General features: G+C 34.7%; 1 protein-coding gene across 3 annotated transcripts; it reads right to left on the reverse strand.

Annotated features, from left to right (window-relative positions):
- Positions 1 to 1,999: 1,999 nt before the first annotated feature.
- On the reverse strand, positions 2,000 to 18,495 carry CHR24 (chromatin remodeling 24). Of its 3 annotated transcripts, none has more exons than XM_086439642.1 (21): positions 18,189 to 18,494; positions 17,273 to 18,093; positions 15,689 to 15,819; positions 15,512 to 15,566; positions 15,147 to 15,275; positions 13,302 to 13,409; positions 13,115 to 13,170; positions 12,947 to 13,037; positions 12,494 to 12,631; positions 12,297 to 12,374; positions 11,536 to 11,745; positions 11,382 to 11,453; positions 10,372 to 10,452; positions 10,166 to 10,284; positions 9,607 to 9,718; positions 9,397 to 9,465; positions 8,843 to 8,937; positions 4,982 to 5,110; positions 3,571 to 3,636; positions 3,346 to 3,478; positions 2,000 to 2,266 (listed from the first exon to the last, which is right to left on the reverse strand). In XM_086439642.1, exons 1-21 carry the CDS (start codon positions 18,289 to 18,291, stop codon positions 2,105 to 2,107), a joined length of 2,958 nt encoding a protein of 985 aa, XP_086295768.1. In that variant the 5' UTR covers positions 18,292 to 18,494; the 3' UTR covers positions 2,000 to 2,104. The 3 variants fall into 3 exon arrangements, with proteins under 3 accessions (XP_086295768.1, XP_086295767.1, XP_086295769.1); XM_086439641.1 differs by having other exon boundaries at positions 17,273 to 18,096; XM_086439643.1 differs by lacking the exon at positions 15,147 to 15,275 and having other exon boundaries at positions 17,273 to 18,096; positions 18,189 to 18,495.
- Between the last annotated feature and the right edge of the window lie 18 nt (positions 18,496 to 18,513).

Here is an 18,513-nt window from a genome sequence, read left to right on the forward strand (position 1 = left end):
CCAAATAATATTTATATGTTGTTTGATTTATGCATTAATCACACCTTAAGAATCCTCAATAAGTTTTTTTGTTTTGGGTGGGTGTTGGTTGGGGTGGGTTGTAATTCTACATCCCAAATAATAATTGTTCTCTTGGATTGGAAGCAAGACAGGCATAGAGGAAAAAAGATATATGTCTTTCTCAATTGAAGTGATAAGTAATCTTTACTTTTAGGTGAGAAAGGGAGGAAAATTAGGGAATTGACCTATGCTATTCAGAAGAGGTTTGTGTTTCCTGAGAAGAGTGTGGGATTGAATGGTGAGAGGTCAATAATAGAGGGCTTTGTATGATTTCAAGCAAATTCCATAGTTTACAACCTGCTCTTTTTTATTACTATTGTTTGCTATCTATGCTTCTTCGCCATCTTTTTTCATTTTTTATTTTATGGCTAGGCAACAGAGTTGAAGGCAGGTTCTATTGGTTTGGTTTTGAATCCGATCGTGTTATCAACACACCACAAGCCTTAACAATGACTACATCCTTTTGTAATTTTCATTTGTTATGAAAAAAATACTGTGCAAAAGATCCGAAGAATAAAGAAATAAAAGCTATCTCATGAGACAAAGATTTACGTGGTTTGAAAGCCAATGTAAAAGGGTGTTTATAATACACCCCACATTCAATCTCTTACCAATTCCCACAATTTGGCTACCCAGAGATAATTCATAGATTACAAATTTGAGTGCTTAATGTTCCCATTTTATCGGTATTTAACCCGATTATCAATTTCCTAGAATGGAGTTGCAGTGATACATCTATTATAATTTTAGAAAATAAAAGCATTGATTTGGTAAAGTAAACTATGAGTGTAAGATAACGGGCGAGCTTGGGAGGTTCTATACCGTTAAGGTAGTTGTGGGTGAGATCAAAATATGAAGAAGAGGAATAGGGGTGTCAATGGGTCAATTCTGATTCTGTTCGTAAGGCACTTAGAATCATAACCATGATATTTTTTCGGTTCCGGTTCCATTTACTTTCTAATTCAAAAATAAATAGAATCAAAACTGGAACCACTAAAGAAAAGGGGTACCCATTGGCTCCGGTTCTTGAGAATTGAATGAGAAAAAAATATTCAAAGCATTATCAACCTTTTTCCCTTTACAAAAAAAAATATTAACTACAAAGTTTTTAACTTAGTTATAATTAAAAAAAAAAATTATCTTCTTTTAAAGTAATGTATTTTTAGAAGAGAGATTTCATTTTAAGCTCCAGTCCATAATTAATATGAAAAATTGAAGGCATTTACATAACATGCATTAATTTTGATATAAAATAATGCATACAATAAAAAGAAATGACAAAATAAATCAATTCTAGGTACCCTTCGGATAGAGCCTAACAGGTCTGCCTCCCGTCGTTTTGGTTTCATTTTAGAGCCAGCTCTAAACGGTTCCAATAAAAAAGGGAAACATAACCATTGTTTTCAATTCCGGTTAAATGGGTACCCATTGACATCCCCTACCATATAAAGGAAATAGTTTTTATTTTTTCTGCCTTCTTTAAAGTCCCAAGGGTCAAACTTTGTAGTTTGACTAATTATGCCCCTACATCTGTCTTAGGTAAGAAAAGTCAATGTGGTTCAACCCAAAGCATGATATCAAATCAACAGCAAGGCATAGGCTGCAGAGTTTGTCATCATCTTATCTCGGTTGGTTAGGCATTATGTAGGCTCTGTAGACTCAACCAATGCCCCCTTTTTTTGGTTTCAATTACATAATATCCACATTCAGCCTTGCAGATGGTTCTTTCATTCAAATCCAGTGTTTTATTCAGAAATTACAAAAACATCTCGTCTTTGGGTTCTATCTGTTGTAGACAGGCCATCTACACCCCTAGTGGTTGACCACCTACTAATTGGGTCATATTTTAAGATTACTAGTTTGTCAAATGGCCATCCAAAATCCCATTTTTTTTCTAGGCAAGTTAGGGGTTAGTGGTCAGTGGTGAAGATGGAAAATGTCAACATTCCACAACAATAGACATGACATTTAACAGAAAAAAGAGTAAATATAATTGGGGTAAGTCTTGCTGTTCACAGAATCACAAGTTCAAAACAGCAAACCTCTATAAAGATAACACCCTTCGAAGCTTGCCAGAGATATCATCCAAATCGATGACTTCTTTTTCACTCCTTTCTGCTATCCTAATCTTATCCAGGTTTAAGTTCAGTTCGATGAGTTGCTTTTGCAATCTCTCCCCCTTATCTGGTAACCTTGAAACCATAGCCTGAAAACACGTTGTTTAAAAAAAGAATCAGCATACCATTTGGATCCAGGGGGGAAAAACTGTGACAAATTTTTTTCCGAAGAAGTGAATAAAAGTCTACAGTTTTTTGTCTTTCTTTTTTGGATAAGCAAGAGTGTCAGTATTTGTATGTGAAGGTGCATTTTGAACCCAGGTATTGGTATCGACACTAACTAACTTTACCCAACTCAGAAAGCTTTCAAAAATACTATTCAGCAAGAATTGAACCCATAACTTTCTCTTACTGAAGGAATCATGAGCCCAGAACACGGCAGAGTTAATCTAGTCTTCAGCCTAACCCACATGCCTTTTTCAACAACCAAATTAATTACCAACTCACGAAGTCAATGATCCATTCAGGAATTTCTTGTGTTTTAAATGGGGAATTTTTTACAATTATTTCCACCTGTCCCATTAACTTTGATTAATTCAGCTTAGTAAATTTGATCAGCTCACTACGCAAGTTTTGAGTCTTTGAACAATGGACACTATTTCGTATGCAGCCATTAGGGGCGCAACTTGGTTCGGTTTGAGGCCAAATTGGAACTGAACCAACATAAGTTGGTTCCACTAAATAAGAACCAGAACTGAACTGAAATGCCAATAAAACAAAACCAATCCAAACCAAACTCAGGGTCGATTTGGTTCGGTTCAGTTCTATGGGTTGCCAATCTTCTATAAACTTTTTTGGAAGGAATATATTTTCAATTGAAAAAAATATAAAAAATAAAATAAATTATCAACACAAAATTCATACAATAAATCATTATTATCAATATAGAAAAAGTAATGAATTTATTCATAAAAAAGCCATTAATCTATGTCCTTAACTCCTAAAATAACTCGTAATAAATTAATATATATTTTTTATTACGTGAGAGTTTAGTTCTCGGTTTGGTTTGGTTTGGTTCTATACAAGCCTTGAATCGAGAACCTGACCAACCTAATTGGTTCTCTCTATTTTCTTAACCCAAAACCAAACCAAACCAACCCAAACCTATCAGTTAGGTTCGGTTCTTGGTTTGAACCGGACCAAGTTCCTCCCCTAGTAGCCATCATACCTTATCTGCGAAAGTTTGAAGCAGCCGTTCAATCTTGTCCTTGATTTCAGACTCTGTTGGTTTATTGGTTCCAACCACAGCACCATTCTTCCTCCACAGATTCAAATCTTTTGGATTAAGTGCATATTCAGACCTATAAAAAGCAGAAGTCAGTCAAAACATCGTCTATTGCCATCTTTCTTTAACAAGCATTAAATAAAACTTGAGGTTTCCTAAGTGACGTACTCATTCACATTACGTTCAAGTGATGATCTTGAAGAGGAGCATCCCACAAAAATAGCTTCATTTCTCCTACATTCTCAAAAATGCCGCAAAAAACAGATTTCAGAAAATGAATTACTAGAGATGAACTGCACATCATTAGATTGCCGAACGTGTTGAAGTAAAAACATTAGCTCATCAATGAATTCCCTAATTAAATAAAAAGAAAGCTTCTATTGCCACACCAACTTTTGCAAACACCACCCCAAGATGTGTGTAATTCTTTGGTGATTTATATTTGAATTGGGGTGACACTAGCAAAAGTTGGTGTGGCAATTGTATCTCTCAATAAAAAGAGGACAAGAAACAACCCTTATGGGTGGGTTAAGGTCAAAAATATTTCTATTTTTTAACTAGTCGTGTTCCTTAACTTTTGAACTAGCAATCAATAAGCAGAGAGCAAGTTTTATTTGTTTTTTATTAGTTTATTTTAAAGAAAACAATAAAATAGAGGAAAAGAGGAAGTGATTAAAAAGAAAAACAGTAAATTAAAAAGAACATGGAGGTGACTTTCACATCTAACAGACATTTTTTTTTTCAAAATTTTTTTTTTAAAAAACAATGATTTTGCCGAGAAGCAAACTCACAACTAAATCATGAGTAGCTAAGTTATGGTGTTCATAGAAACCCAACACACAAAAAAGAGGGATTCATGCATTCAAGATGAAAGATATGGCAACCATGACGAATGTAGAAGAACCAATACCATCAGATAGGGCTTAAAATGGGTCGACTTCGGGCTGGATCTGAGTATATCCAAAACCAGATTTTTATATGAATCCAAATCCAACTCGGATCATATTAGTTACAATCATATCTGAACCATTTTTTCTTCACAAAACCTGTATCCATATCCAACCTGACTGAATTACTTGTTTCGGGTCGGATGATTTTGGACTGTTCAACATTTTTTTTTGTCATATTTCTTTTCTAATTGTTATAATATTACATTTTACCATCTTAGATCTTTTATTTTATAAGAATTTTGGTTATATTAAAGTGGTAGAAGAAAGATATTTTGAAAAATATAAAAAATATAATTTTCAAAGTAATATATTATTCGGATCTAGGCGGATATAGGGATGGATCCATATCAGATTTGGGTCAAGGGACATCAACCCATATCCAACCCATTTTATTGGATATACTCCAAGGAACCAAACCTGCTAAATTCGGATTCGAATCACTCAGATTTTGGGTAAAATCCAACCCATTTTATGCCCTACCATCAGAAAGAGAGGAGGCATGTGCAAAAATATAAATGCAAGATTCAAGGATGGACCTTTAAAGTTTGCTATCACTATATACAATACAGATGCACTTCATGAACTTTTACATATAAGTGCTAGTGAAAACAAAAGAATAAGAGTATCACCTTAACACTTCATCACTTTCTTGCACAACTGGCACAGGAGCAGTCTTAGAAAAAAGCAAACTGTGGTGGCTTATTCCTGCTATACCTTGAGACTCTAAAAACTTTATATGGCTCTTAAAAGAGTCATCCCTATCAGTGAAAAGAAAGAATTAGGTGCTTCAACCAAAACAATGGAATGGAAAACATTTTCACTGAAACCAAAAACACTCAATGCATTGCAAGAAATCACTAATTTATAAACCAAACCATACTTGCAAAGAATGTCAAATTTCATTGCCTCAAGCAAGTCAGAGAACAGACTAATCAGTAGCTAATTTATAAATCAAACACTGCTGGCATTGAAGTTTAGCCAAATAATACCAGTCTAAGGCCAAATTTGAAGATGATTATGGCACCAAATTATTAGCAATGGAAAAATGTTACGGATCTTTCCACATGAATCCCTATTCTTTGAAATGCGAGAACCTGAATCGAGCAGCCAACCCCAAAGTTTAATGATGCTGATGTTCATGTATTGTTCCCCACTAGTTAATTTGAGTTCGGAACTATTTTATTTTTCCTTCGTTGCAGAAGAGAAATGGAAATTTTCACACATTCTCTTTTCCCGATGGGGATCACGTCAGATACTAGACATGTGAAACCAACCATCACCATCCCACAACTAATTGGGTTTGCTGCAGGAATCTTCTTCCACCAATCCATCCGATCCTGGAGGTTGTTTGATTTGAATGTAAAAAAATATATATATTAAAAAAATACGCCCTTCGTATTTTTTTAACAGTTCTACAATGGGCATGAAGTGTCTAGTTGAAAGGAGATTCAGTGAAATGTTTTGAGGAAAACAAATGAACAGGAGATCTGTTATTGGCACCCCAACTTTTACTTATTACACCCTGGTTTCTCAAATTATTTCTCACCCCAATTAAAGATTAAAACACACTCTTCAAACATTACTAAGGTCTGGCTCAAATTATAATCAGATATACAAAACATCATAACACTCATTTAAACAATTTCAGTAGTTGTTTACAATTATGATTAGGCTCACATACAATCCTAAACTCCCCCAAAAAAGGGAAATCTAACAAAAAAATTGAGAACTTCAATTTGCACCCCGACTTTTACGCATTCTCTTATGTTCTTTATTTTTAATTGGGTGTAATGAGTAAAAGTTGGGGTGCCAATAGCAGCACTCAAGAAAAGTTCTAAGTTCAATTTTATTCATAGTGCGTGTATATTTAAGTACTGTATAGGATTGTACCAACAACACATCTAACAATGATATTTTGTTATGATTTTTTCATAGGAAATTCAGTGTGCCAATTGTTCTCTAATGAGAGGTAAAACATAACAATCAAACAAGTTCTTCAGAAATGCAAAAAAAAAAAAAAGGTTCAAAGAAAAGTTAAAAAGTTCAATCTCTTCTTGTATAAGTGAACGATGTACTGTACATCAAAACCTTGTGAAAGGAAAATTCATTTTTGTAACATGTAAGCTGTAGCAGTACCACAATACAATATGAACCATATGGTCATGAAAAGGAAAATACATCAACGTGGGTGATCATTAAATTGGAGAGAAGGTTAAAAGGAAAATCTGCCAAGTTCACTACGAAGGATAAAGAAAAAAAAAAAAAAAAAGGTGAGATGAGAAGAGATGCTAAGCGATACTTGTTTACCCCATTTATTGCTCGGTATTTGAACAACGAACACCCACAAATGTCTCACACTATGTAACAAATATCTAGAGTGAGATAATGAGTTGGAATATTTCCAATTTTTATTGTTATGATTAAATTTTACGATAACAAAAATCTTGTTTTCTAGAGCTATCCCAAAGCCACATCTACTCATTTGAGGCCCGCTACGAGCTTAAACAATTTTCAATTGAGTTCAGCCAGGCCTGGCTTACGATCAGGCCAAGGGCAGATTTTATCAACCCCATGCCAAACTCTTCTTAAATATCAGCCCTAATCAATAGTCATTTAAGACCACAGATCCAGGTCTGGGTCAGTCCATTTAATGGATATTGTGTCCAGCTTAACCATTTTGTTGCGGACTGTCTCAAAAAAAGGGTGCCCACAAATCTTTTTATATTCTTTTCTGGATAAGCTGTCTCTTAGAATTATATTTAACATATGAGGGATGATCTCCCTTAGGGTCCTTTTCTCATGATAAAGTTAATCATTAGCACTTATAGGGGGGAAAGGAAGAAAGAGAAAGGTCTAGGCCCAGACATGGCTCAAGGGTCAAATTTCATTACCTGATTATTAACTATAAAGTAATAGTATCTAAAAATCTAACTACTCCTTTAAACGGACTTTTGGGCTTACACCTTCAAGTTAGGTGTATAGAAGACTCGAGGCATGTGACTCGATGGTGTATGGTCATACTAGAGTTCACCCGTGCCTATTGCATTGGAATCCTCTTTGGGGTCAGGGGTAAAAGTGGAAAAAAAATGAAGTTAGAGGGGTATTATAAAAAATCTTTGGGGTTAAGGGATAAAAGAGAAAAAACAATATACTAGGTCAAGGGGTAAAAGAAGAAAGATAGTAAAGTTAAAGGAGCATTATTAAAAAAGGGGTAAAAGAGGAAAAATAGTAAAATTGGAAGAATATTATTGAAAAGGAAGGAGGGGCAAGAAAGTAAATAAAGTTGAAGGGGATGAAGAGGAAAGACTATAAAGTGGACCCCACTCCACAATAGCTTGATAGAATGTTTATTCCTCACAAAAATGTAGCAAAGTGTGGTCCACAATTGTGTTTTATTATAATAAAGTTTTAGAGATATTATGAAAAAAGACAAAGATACGGAAAGACAATAAAGTGGGTTAAAGGGGTAAAAGAGGAAAGATAGTAAATATTATAAAAAAAAATTGAGGATAAGAGGGTAAAAAATGAAAAACAATAAAATGAGTCAAAGAGAAAATATAATAAAGTTAAGAAGGAGGGAAGAGGAAAGACAAAAGAGTGTGGTATAGCTCAATGGGACTTTTGTCATACCACAAAATTGTAGCTGAGGGGATGTTTGCCCCCACCTCAAAAAACACAAAACTGTAGCAACTTAGATGTGTTTTATTATATAGACTAGAGTTCACCCGTGCATACGGCACAAACATCCTTTTTTTTTATGGGTAAGCGTTGGGGTTGATGGGTCCTTACCCTATATTAAGTCTTTCAAAATTACAAGGGATTCCTCTTTCAATAAGAGATTGAAGGTTTAAAGGTATACAATCAATCTCTACTCTACCCATCCCAATAGTGGAATTCAATTCTAATTTGTAAAGAAAATCTGCACACTGGTTTGTCTCCCTCCAATGACACGGACATCCTCTCTTCGGGTTAAGAGATAAAAGAGAGGGGAAAAAAGTTGGAGTATCATTTTAAAAAAATTGAGGTTAAAGGGGTAAAAGATGAAAAATAATCAAATGGGTCAAAGGGGTAAAAGAAAAAATATAATAAAGTTAGAGGGGTTGAAAAGTTAAAAAAAGTAAAATGAGTCCCACAAAACTATAGCTTGATGGGAGGTTTATCCCACAAAACTGTAGCTGATGTGACATTTTAGTGGCCCTTACAGTTGTGTTTTATAATATAGATAGAAAGAAAATGATTCTCTCTTTTTACAAGAGGTCAGTCGAAAGCTTTAACTCTAAACACGACAGGAATAAAGGAGTTTATCTACCCACACAGTTGGCATCAGTAGTCAGAATTATTTTTTTCTGATATGTAGAGAAGTTGCAGATAAATTTCATGTGACATACATATACCTGTACCAATAAAATAGCGTATAAATGATAGCAGCTATCAATCATAAAATCCATCCATGAAACAAATAATTTCAGCAGACGGTATAGAGTCAATACATTGTGTGCTGCCGATCATGTTCCTCATGCAACTGTTGCTGAGTGAGTGAAACGTCAAACCCTTGTTTTGGCAGACTAAAAAGTTCCCGGAGATCCTGAAAGTATTTAGTAAAATTAATATCCTATCATTTAGAAAACTGACTTAAAAATTAAATGAAGGATAAAATATGCTAGACAAGGTGAAATGTTGGAAGTTAAATGATCAAGAAAACTATCATACATATGGGTCAGCTTCAAGAACCAATAATATAGCCAACATGTTTTGTCCCACATGGGCTGGAAGTTTCGTAATGGGCTGATTTTTTGCGAGGATGATCTCTATGGTGAGGAGACCATCCTCACAAAAAATCATCCCATTCCGAAACTTCGAGACCCATAAAAAGTGGTTTACAAATTGACACTAAAAATTCTTCAACTTGTAAACTGGGGCTGGAAGCTTCAGAATAGGCTGATCTCCTCAGCATAGAGATCATCCTCAAAACAAAACAAAAAACCAGCCCATTCAGAAACTTCTAGCCCATATAGAACAAGAACCCCACCCTATATGTACATACCTGCTGACTGAAATACCGGGTTTGCTCTTTGTGCTCGGTTGCAGATTTAATCAAACCCCCCTTGAAAACCTGAACCACATAGACGAACAATTCTGATCAGACATGCAACCAAGCATTCTTCTATTTAATAGAGAAGCATAAGTACAAATGACCGGTCTATTAAGAAAAAGCTTTCCAAGATCAAGTGCCAGCATTTAGAAAAACTTGAACCTGCATTTTATATATCTTTTCTTCAATGGTGCTGCATGTCATTAACCGATAGACAAGGACATCCTTTGTTTGTCCAATTCGATATGCACGGTCGACACTTTGGTTATCCGTACTGCAAAGACAGTAAAAATCAATATGATTACATTTCCATTCCAAAAACAATTTGAATTTCAAGTATTTAGGGAAGACTTTTAGACTGATGATTGATCAATAAAAATCAAGGGAAAAATCAAAAGCTAATCACACCAACTGATTGCCAATTGACCTTAGCTGATAAAGAACAAGTCAAAATGAAAGGCAAATAACAATAATTTTCAAGAAAACAAAAAAACAAAAAAAAAAACCCTCCCCTTTTAACAACTTGAAAAAGATATTCCAAGGCCTATTACAATCCTTATTGCTATTTATTTAATATTAAAAAAAGGAAGCTCTTTGTTCTATCCATACAATCTATTGCAGGGGGAAAAGAAAGGTTCAAGACATGTATAACTCTCCCAATACTAAGAAGAACAATAGTACAATTAACCATAATTATCGTCATTTTGAGAGTTAGTGTCACCTTGGATTCCATGCTGGATCAACCACAATCACACGATCTGCTTTTGTCAGTGTTAAGCCAAGACCGCCGACTTGAGATGTCAATAGAAAAATAGGAGCTCCTTCACCTTCTTGAAAATCCTGAGAAGGAAAAATAGCAAAGATAGAATAGCAAAATCTAAGAATATAGAAATTATTGCTATCCTATCAAGAAAAGAAAACACTGACATTCACGATCTTCTCTCTGTCACTAGCCTTTGTGGTACCATCAATGCGTAAAAACTTGTAACCCTTCGATGTTATGGCTTCCTAATATAAGAAAACGTCACCAGTTAATTTTCATGTCAAAATACAAATAAGAAGTTAAGAAAAAAAATTCTACAAATCAATTGATATATGACCTAGCTTTTTCATATGAGAATTTGAAAACACCAGTTCTAATTAATATTAGTAAAATAATTGCAAAAATCAGTTCAGGCCTTAAAAAATTCATGATGAACAATATAAGCAATAATAAAAAATTTCAAAGAAAAAGAAACAGTAATGCTAGGTTAAGAGAATAGGAAGAAAAAATGGTTATAAAGAGAACTTTTTTATTGAACACAAAGAGAACTTTAATATAAATAAACAGTTAATTTGTTAAATGATAATAAGAATTGCAGTGAACGCTTAATTTTTAATATAATTTCAAAGCATAATCTAGAAATAAATAGTCAACTATTACTTCTAATGGACGCATGAAGTTTTTCCTAGGACCAAGAACCCTCCTTGAAGATTCATGTACTTAGGCTTGCAAAACCTGATTAGATAACACCTAGTTTTCTCCAACGGCCAAAAAACTCCAAAGGTTTCCTTCACCTAAACACAGGCACCATTAATCAACAGTTTACTGTGTTTAGAAACCTCATGACATTGAGCTCCAAAACTTCAGCATGCAATTGTTGTTGCTTTTTAAGTGGTCAACACTCTCACGTAAGGGTAGGGAAAACCAGTACTGATTTTCAAACCACTTCATTAGAAATCAAAGATAAAGTCAAGGAAAACAGAAGGATGTGGAAAGGGAATGTCGGCAAACTAACAATGCCCACGAATTCATGTCTCCAATAACCTTTAGTTAGTCATAGTTATTCCATGGTATGATAACATTATACTAGAGCCAAAGCATGTCTCAATAAGAATCTTGGAAATCATTATCATTAGCATTTGAAATGGGAAAATGCCAGAAAGAGAAAACCGACCTGCACAAGATTTAGCATCTTGCGGGTTTGAGAAAAAATCAATACATTGTGGCCCTCCGGAATCAAGTTATCCTATAACAAAGAATCACCCATATCACAAGTGCTCACCCATAAAATCTAGCAAATCCATCTGCTAAAGTGTGGCAACACTAACCAACAAAGACATTATGAAAGATATCTTGCATGAGACATTATCACGCATCTTCTGAGAGTCTTCACTATCGGTGGCATTTGCTAAACGTAGTGCCAATCTTTCTACCAAACCTAAATCATCTTGATTAAGCATCGTGTCCATCCCTTCCAATACATCTTCAGCTGCTCTTTTAGTCAAAAGAAAAGGATGATCACATATTTTCTTCAAAACCTGTTTCACGGCAAATATGATTTGATTGAGGTCACAATTAAGAACTCGAGTGCACAATACAACATCACTTAATATAAAGGTGAAATTAACTACAGAATAAGAAGCAGGTCCGTATAATTGCAGCAATTAGAGTTGAGTTGGAGAAGATATTTAGCCACCGCTAAGAACCAATAGTCTAGTAACACTTCGGCTAAAGTGGTCCCTCAGTTCAGCAGTATGCCTCATAAGCCTTTATAATAAGGCACGGGGAATTTAAGGAAGCCCCACCCCAAGGAGTGCCTAGCCCCTTTTAAATGTCTGGGCAAAGTTTCCAAGACATTTCTTAGAACTGCCCAAGTGCAAGGCAACTATAATGAACATATAGAAGTATACAACCACCAAACAAGGGAGATGATCACAGCTTAGAAATGTAAAACAAAGAAATACAAGATAAGCTACAAAAGGGAATGTGCAAATTCACAGTCCTAAAGGAACATTATAGTACTTCAAAAAGGTTAGAGAATGCAACATATTAACTAAAGAGAATAAAAGGAACCAAAGGTCGCCACTACCGTTAATGCAGCCAATGGTGACCCATCAAATGCTGAAAGAACAAGCTCACTGTTCAGAAAAGCTTCATATAGTTGCCGCTACACCAAAGAAACAACAAATTATGAAATCATCATACATAATTGTTGTGAAAAAAAATATGGGACCGAGGGAGATGCAATACACTAAATGGAAGAAAAAAAAAAAAAAAAGACCAAACCTGACAATGAGTCAATCTTAACCATACAATGATCTCATTCTTTCTTGAAAGTTTGGCACCTTTTGTAGCATCGTTTTCAAGAAATATTTCACTCTTCAAGCGACGCAAAAAGTAAGGTTCAATACGTTCTCGTAACTCCTGGAAAAACACAAAGTGGTACAACTAGTAAACTTCACAATGATCTAGATCCTTGGATAACTAGGCATTGGAATGGTGGTGAAGGCCAAGACAAACCATTGGAAAACTGTGAAAAGTTCACATTTTGATCATGATGATAACATTGATGAATCCACACATGGATAGTTTTACAGTAGAACAACGATAGGAAGCATACAGAAAAGACAACAAGGTTGTGCTGTAAAGGACAAAATCCAATGATAAATACCAGCCAAAATCCATGAACACACACACTCACAACAAGAAAATGACCCACGGATGCAACAATACCAATACCTTTGCAACTGTAGAACCAATACGCTTTTCCCTATCAGAAGCATTTTTGTCATTTCCGCGAAGAATTGCACCCTCATATCTTGCCTTAAACCTGAAAAGACTTAAAGCTCAATGCCATACATGATACTAATCTACAAAATACAACTAGAACATGAGAAGAGTGATTACTCTTTCTTGTCACCCAAAAGTTCAGGGCAACAGAAGCTGAATAAAGCCCACAACTCCTAATTGAAAGACCACGGTAAGCATCAATTAACAATGTTTTATGTTCACAAGTCTTTTCAGAAAAATTAAAATTTCGCAGAAACAAAAAAGTTCAACAAACATGACTACAGAAAATGAAGTAGAGCATCACCTTCAGATTATTTTGTATAGGTGTACCACTAATGATAATACGGTGAACACTTGGTATCTCAAGCAAACTTTTCGCCCTTTGCGTACTAGGATTCTTTATGATATGCCCCTAAAGTAGTAACAAAAATTAGCAAAAAAAATACACACATGTAATTATATGAAACGGCAAAAACTTATACAAACTTTATCAATTATAACTATAGAGGTACCATTTTAAAAAAGAGCAGGCTGAGAAAGTTATTGTTATACAAATAAACCCTTCACGAAATTATTTCTGAGTACCAAGTTGAAATGCATACAAATCCATGCCAATACAAGAAACATAAGTGTTGCATCAATTAACTGCAATGCTCTTTTTTATAAATAACTAACTGAAAACATAAACCTCTAGAACAACTTTATATAGGATTGACAACTTATGAAAAACTACATTTCTAGCATTAGACTCCCTCAATAATTAACTACCATTTCTAGGATTAACAGTTACCTTTCTCAATAATTAAGGTTTTGCATAGACTCCCTCTCTAATCTCATTAACTAATATTAAATGATGTGTAAATAACATAGCCAAGGTAGATGCTGTTATTTTAAGTTATTACTTCATCTATGACCTGAGAGAAGAAATACAAACTCAAAGTTGGTCCCTAATGCAAATCAGTTGTAACTGAGAATATGTATCATGTAAGATAAGTCAAGTTGATCGATTACGGCCCCATTGTTTGAATTTTGGCACAGTATCAACTCTTCTTATTGGAGAAAAGTCGCGAAACATATATGTCTTTAACTTTGTAGACATTTTCTAACAATGCAACGAGATTGAAGGTGACAACTTGGAACGTGGTAAAGACTGCATGTATAACAATTCCATAGACCTGGGATCAAAATACCACCTTCACGATTAGACCTACCCAAAAAATAATGGGACTGCAAGCAATTGTCCATGAAAACTGTTAATGGTATGAACTTTGAAAGACTATCACAACTGAATTCTCTAGTATTAGAAGGTGAAATTTTCCTTAGATTTGGAATTTATACTTTATGAGATATGCAAGGTAACTGGACAAAACAATGCATAAAAAGCAGTAATCATGCCCATTTGCAAGATTAATAACAAATAATTTCTGAAATAATTCCATGTAATTGTGTCCCCTAAGAAGTAACCCCAATCAATACCACCAGGTAGAACATCTAGAATAGCTTATTTTTCCCTGATATGATATAACATTCCAAGGATATCATTTACACTTAAGAGTTGGATTCAATTACTACAGTTATGAATGAAAACAAGAAGAGAAAAAAAGACTTTATAAACTATACTGCTAACCATTCATAATTGGAGGAACAAGATTCATGATGCGACCTCAAATTTCCATGTAAGGCTTAATGATAACAACGAATACGTCTAATTACGAACAGCATATCCATGTAAAGTGAAAACCAAGTAGTTTCCAGGAGGCACATACATGGCCATTCAGTCAGCTACACCTGACCTATTCCACAAAACCCATCTCAAAATTCCTCTTTACTTTTTGATGGGTAAGCTAGACTTCAAACCCTGACCTCATGGTTGCACTGCTCATGTCAACCAACTGAGCTATAGAACCCATTTCACAATTCTAACCACAATCTTCTTATACTTTTGTAGTTTGGTTTATTACTTCAAAATAAAAATCTGCAGATATACCATTACGTATTGTACAATGGAAGTATATGCCGATATATTTTTTTTCCATAAATATATAAACAAAAATGAAAGTAAGGAGTACCTTAGATATAGAAAGAAACAGTTAGTGATAATGGTTCACAACCAAACTACCATACAATCAACAACATGAACCAAAAATACCTCATCAAGTATAACATAGTCCCATGTGATGCTATCTTCGTTTCTCTCATCATGGAAGTCAAAGTCACCTTTTAAGGATTTTGCATTATTACGCAAAATATCATATGTTGTGAGAAGAATGCCGGTATCCTATAGAAGGGACAATTACATTTCGTAAACAAGGACAAGTAGTATGGACTTCAAATTTTAACAAAAGAAAAGGTACCCAAAAATTAACACTATTACTCAAAACCAATTTCACTCCAAAAGCATAAATAATATCATGTCATGTGGATACCATGAGATAATATCATGTACTTCTACATATGGATTATGATTTTTTGTAGACTTCTACGAGGATTATGCAAAGAAAACACAAGCAAAACCTGAAGTATATATTGAAGCTCATATTGACGTGCTTTTACACAAGTTCCAAAGTATCTGCAAGCAATGACAAGCAACCAATTACTTCCTAGACATAGATGATAATTGGAATGTCGTAAGGTATGATAAAAAGGTGTTTAAAAAAAAGGAAAGAAGGGGAATAAAGTTAAAAGTCTCACTCTCTTGTCTTCTCTGATAGCCCCACAACCGATAGCTCTTTGATCCAATGAGCAAGAAGTGTCTTGGGGGCCACAACCAACGCCCTCTTAATCAAATGAGAATGAAATAATCCCGCTAAAAATCCGCATATCTGAAAAAGATCCTAACTTCTTTCATAAAGGAAAACATAACTCTTCAATTGGCGTAGGCAATAAATTTCTAAAACATGAAAGAGCATACCAAAAGTCCAACAATCTAATATCAAAGAGAAAAAGGGACCATTTTACTGAAAATAATTCAAAAAAAAGAAATTCAATTACACTTCACTAACATTAAGAGAATTTAGGCAAGTAAATATTTGAATAAAAATAATTTTCCTTCACAAATAGAAATTACCAAATACTAGGAAGGGCATACACACAGTAGACAACCAAAACAATGGCCAAAATCAATCGGACTAACAAATAGATCCCTCAAAGTTTTTATGATCTCGTCACCACCTTTGCCATCATCATCAACCATTATCCCAATTATTGTGATCGGAAAAACAAATCCTATTTCACTATTTACTATATACCTCATCCAATATAACATAGTCCCATGTGAGCTACAAAGATTATTTTGAACCAAAGTTGCAAACGCGCAATAACCTAAAATAAAAACAAGAACATAGGAAAATAGAAGAAATTGTATATCACAATCAATGAACTCTTGATTTCTATTTTAGGAACTCTATCATACGAAAGCTATATTAGTTGGCATCAAATAATTCAACTTAAACACTATGAATAATAACCTTGATAAAAACTTGATCAAGTGAAAAAAGCATGTCAAGCTTTCTTCTACTCGTTTGAGTATTTCCATATTTATATTGGCAAACATTTGAACAAAACTCCAAATTTTTCTTGGTGTATTAATTATATTTTTAAAACTTTTACAATCTTTAGTTGTTCGATTCAACTTCAATACCATTAAAATATCCTATCTAATCCAGCTTTATAAAAAACAACAACAACAACACGAGTGACAAATTTGGATCAAGCGTATGAGGTTTTCACCATAAAAATCCCTTTTAGGATACTTCTACTTCCAGGGTTCAAGTCTCCTACCAAACTTTCATAGGATTGATAAGTAAACCTTCAAAAGGAAAAATGACTCTCACTAAATATAGGATAGAGAAGTGACATTTTCTCGCCTCCTAACAGAATAACAAACATGAACTCTTAAAATGGATTATATACAACAAATTGGGATACACATGATAGAAATGAAATTTTTCACAAACAGTGATTTGAATCAACCGTCTCACATTTTTTCTCCTAATTTTTGTGCTACACACATCTCGCCTGGTTATTGTAAATCCTGTGGATTTCCTAACCGAATCAAATGATATGATTTGAATTATGTTCCACTACACTTTACAACAAAGCAATGAAGAATTATTCCTTATTTTACCTTGAAAATTTCTGAAAAGAACGATAAGTCCCCAACAATTTCAAAGGCAGGACTCTAGAGTGGTATTTTGTAACATGAAGAAAGAAAGAAAGAAAAAAAACATAATATCTCAACAAAAACACCAATGGCTCATGCCCTTAAGAATGTACCTGCATCGTTTTCCCTAAACCCATGTCATCACCTAAAATTCCGCCTGTACCACAACAATGAAGGGACCACAACCAATTAAGACCATCACGTTGATGTGGATACAACATCTTTGCAATTTTACCAGGAAGCGTGTAGGTTAACGATTTCCCACTCAATGTGATTGATCCTTCATCCTTGGAAACTAAATCACCAATAGAATCTTCCCATTTGTCAACTGACGCAACTTCCTCCTTAACATTATAACCTTGATTCAATGTGTCCTTGACAGATTCTTTGCTGCTCAAAACCATACAAGCATCATCGGAAACTAAAGAATGTCCTTTCGACTCGGATTGGACATCAGCAATGTCAATTCTAGGAATTTTCTTCTTCCCTTCGCCCGAAATCACGTCATTTACCCTATCAAAAAAACTATCAACATCAGACTCACTCTGAGTTCCATCATTTTGTGCCCTAGGCTTCGATGCTCCTACAGATGACGAATCCAATGGATCTGGCGTAAGAGAAAATGAGGAATCAGCACTTGCATACTCTGGAAATTCTTCATTGTTTCCTCCTTCATCATTCGTAATCGCCAGAGGAGAATCCAAAGACGGTTCAATTGCTTTACTAACCCTATTCTTCTCGATTGACAAGTACTCCAATTTAGAGCTCAAATCATCGAGAATATCTCTAATCTTCACAGGTGGTGAATCGAAATCAGTAATTCCAGAAAAATTAGGTTCATCGAATCCGATTTGATTCTCAGTGTCATTGTCCGTCGATGAGATTTTACAAAGACGACGTCTACCTTGTAATTTGACCTTGGTAGGTTTCTCTTCTGCTGTGGAATATCGAAGAAAAAGCAAACAATCAATAATCATATAGAGAGAAAGAGAGATGAAGAGATGATGATGGAGGGATGAATATATATACCTGGAGGGTTTGAAGAGGTTTTGGCCGATTGATTATGGGACGAAAATCCTTCGAGGAGACGCTGGTGTCTCTCGTTGAGACTCATGGGTTTCTTCTCTGCCATCAGATCAAAACAAGAGCGACCTCTCTCCTCTTCTCTTGTAAAAAGAATAAATGAGAGAGGTTTTGACGTTTTGTTGTGGAAATGGTTAGTGTAGGGTGTTCGCTTTCCCGCTTTCTAGTTTGGGTTTGATTTTGAAATTTGGATGTGAACCGTACTCTTCCTCTAGAGTCTCTTCTAGGGTTGTCATTTGATCCGATCAGATCCGAGATCTAATTTCGGGAT

The sequence above is a fragment of the Akebia trifoliata genome, chromosome 4, assembly GCF_017979445.1.
Source record: "Akebia trifoliata isolate Shusen 1 chromosome 4, ASM1797944v1, whole genome shotgun sequence".
NCBI lineage: Eukaryota > Viridiplantae > Streptophyta > Magnoliopsida > Ranunculales > Lardizabalaceae > Akebia > Akebia trifoliata.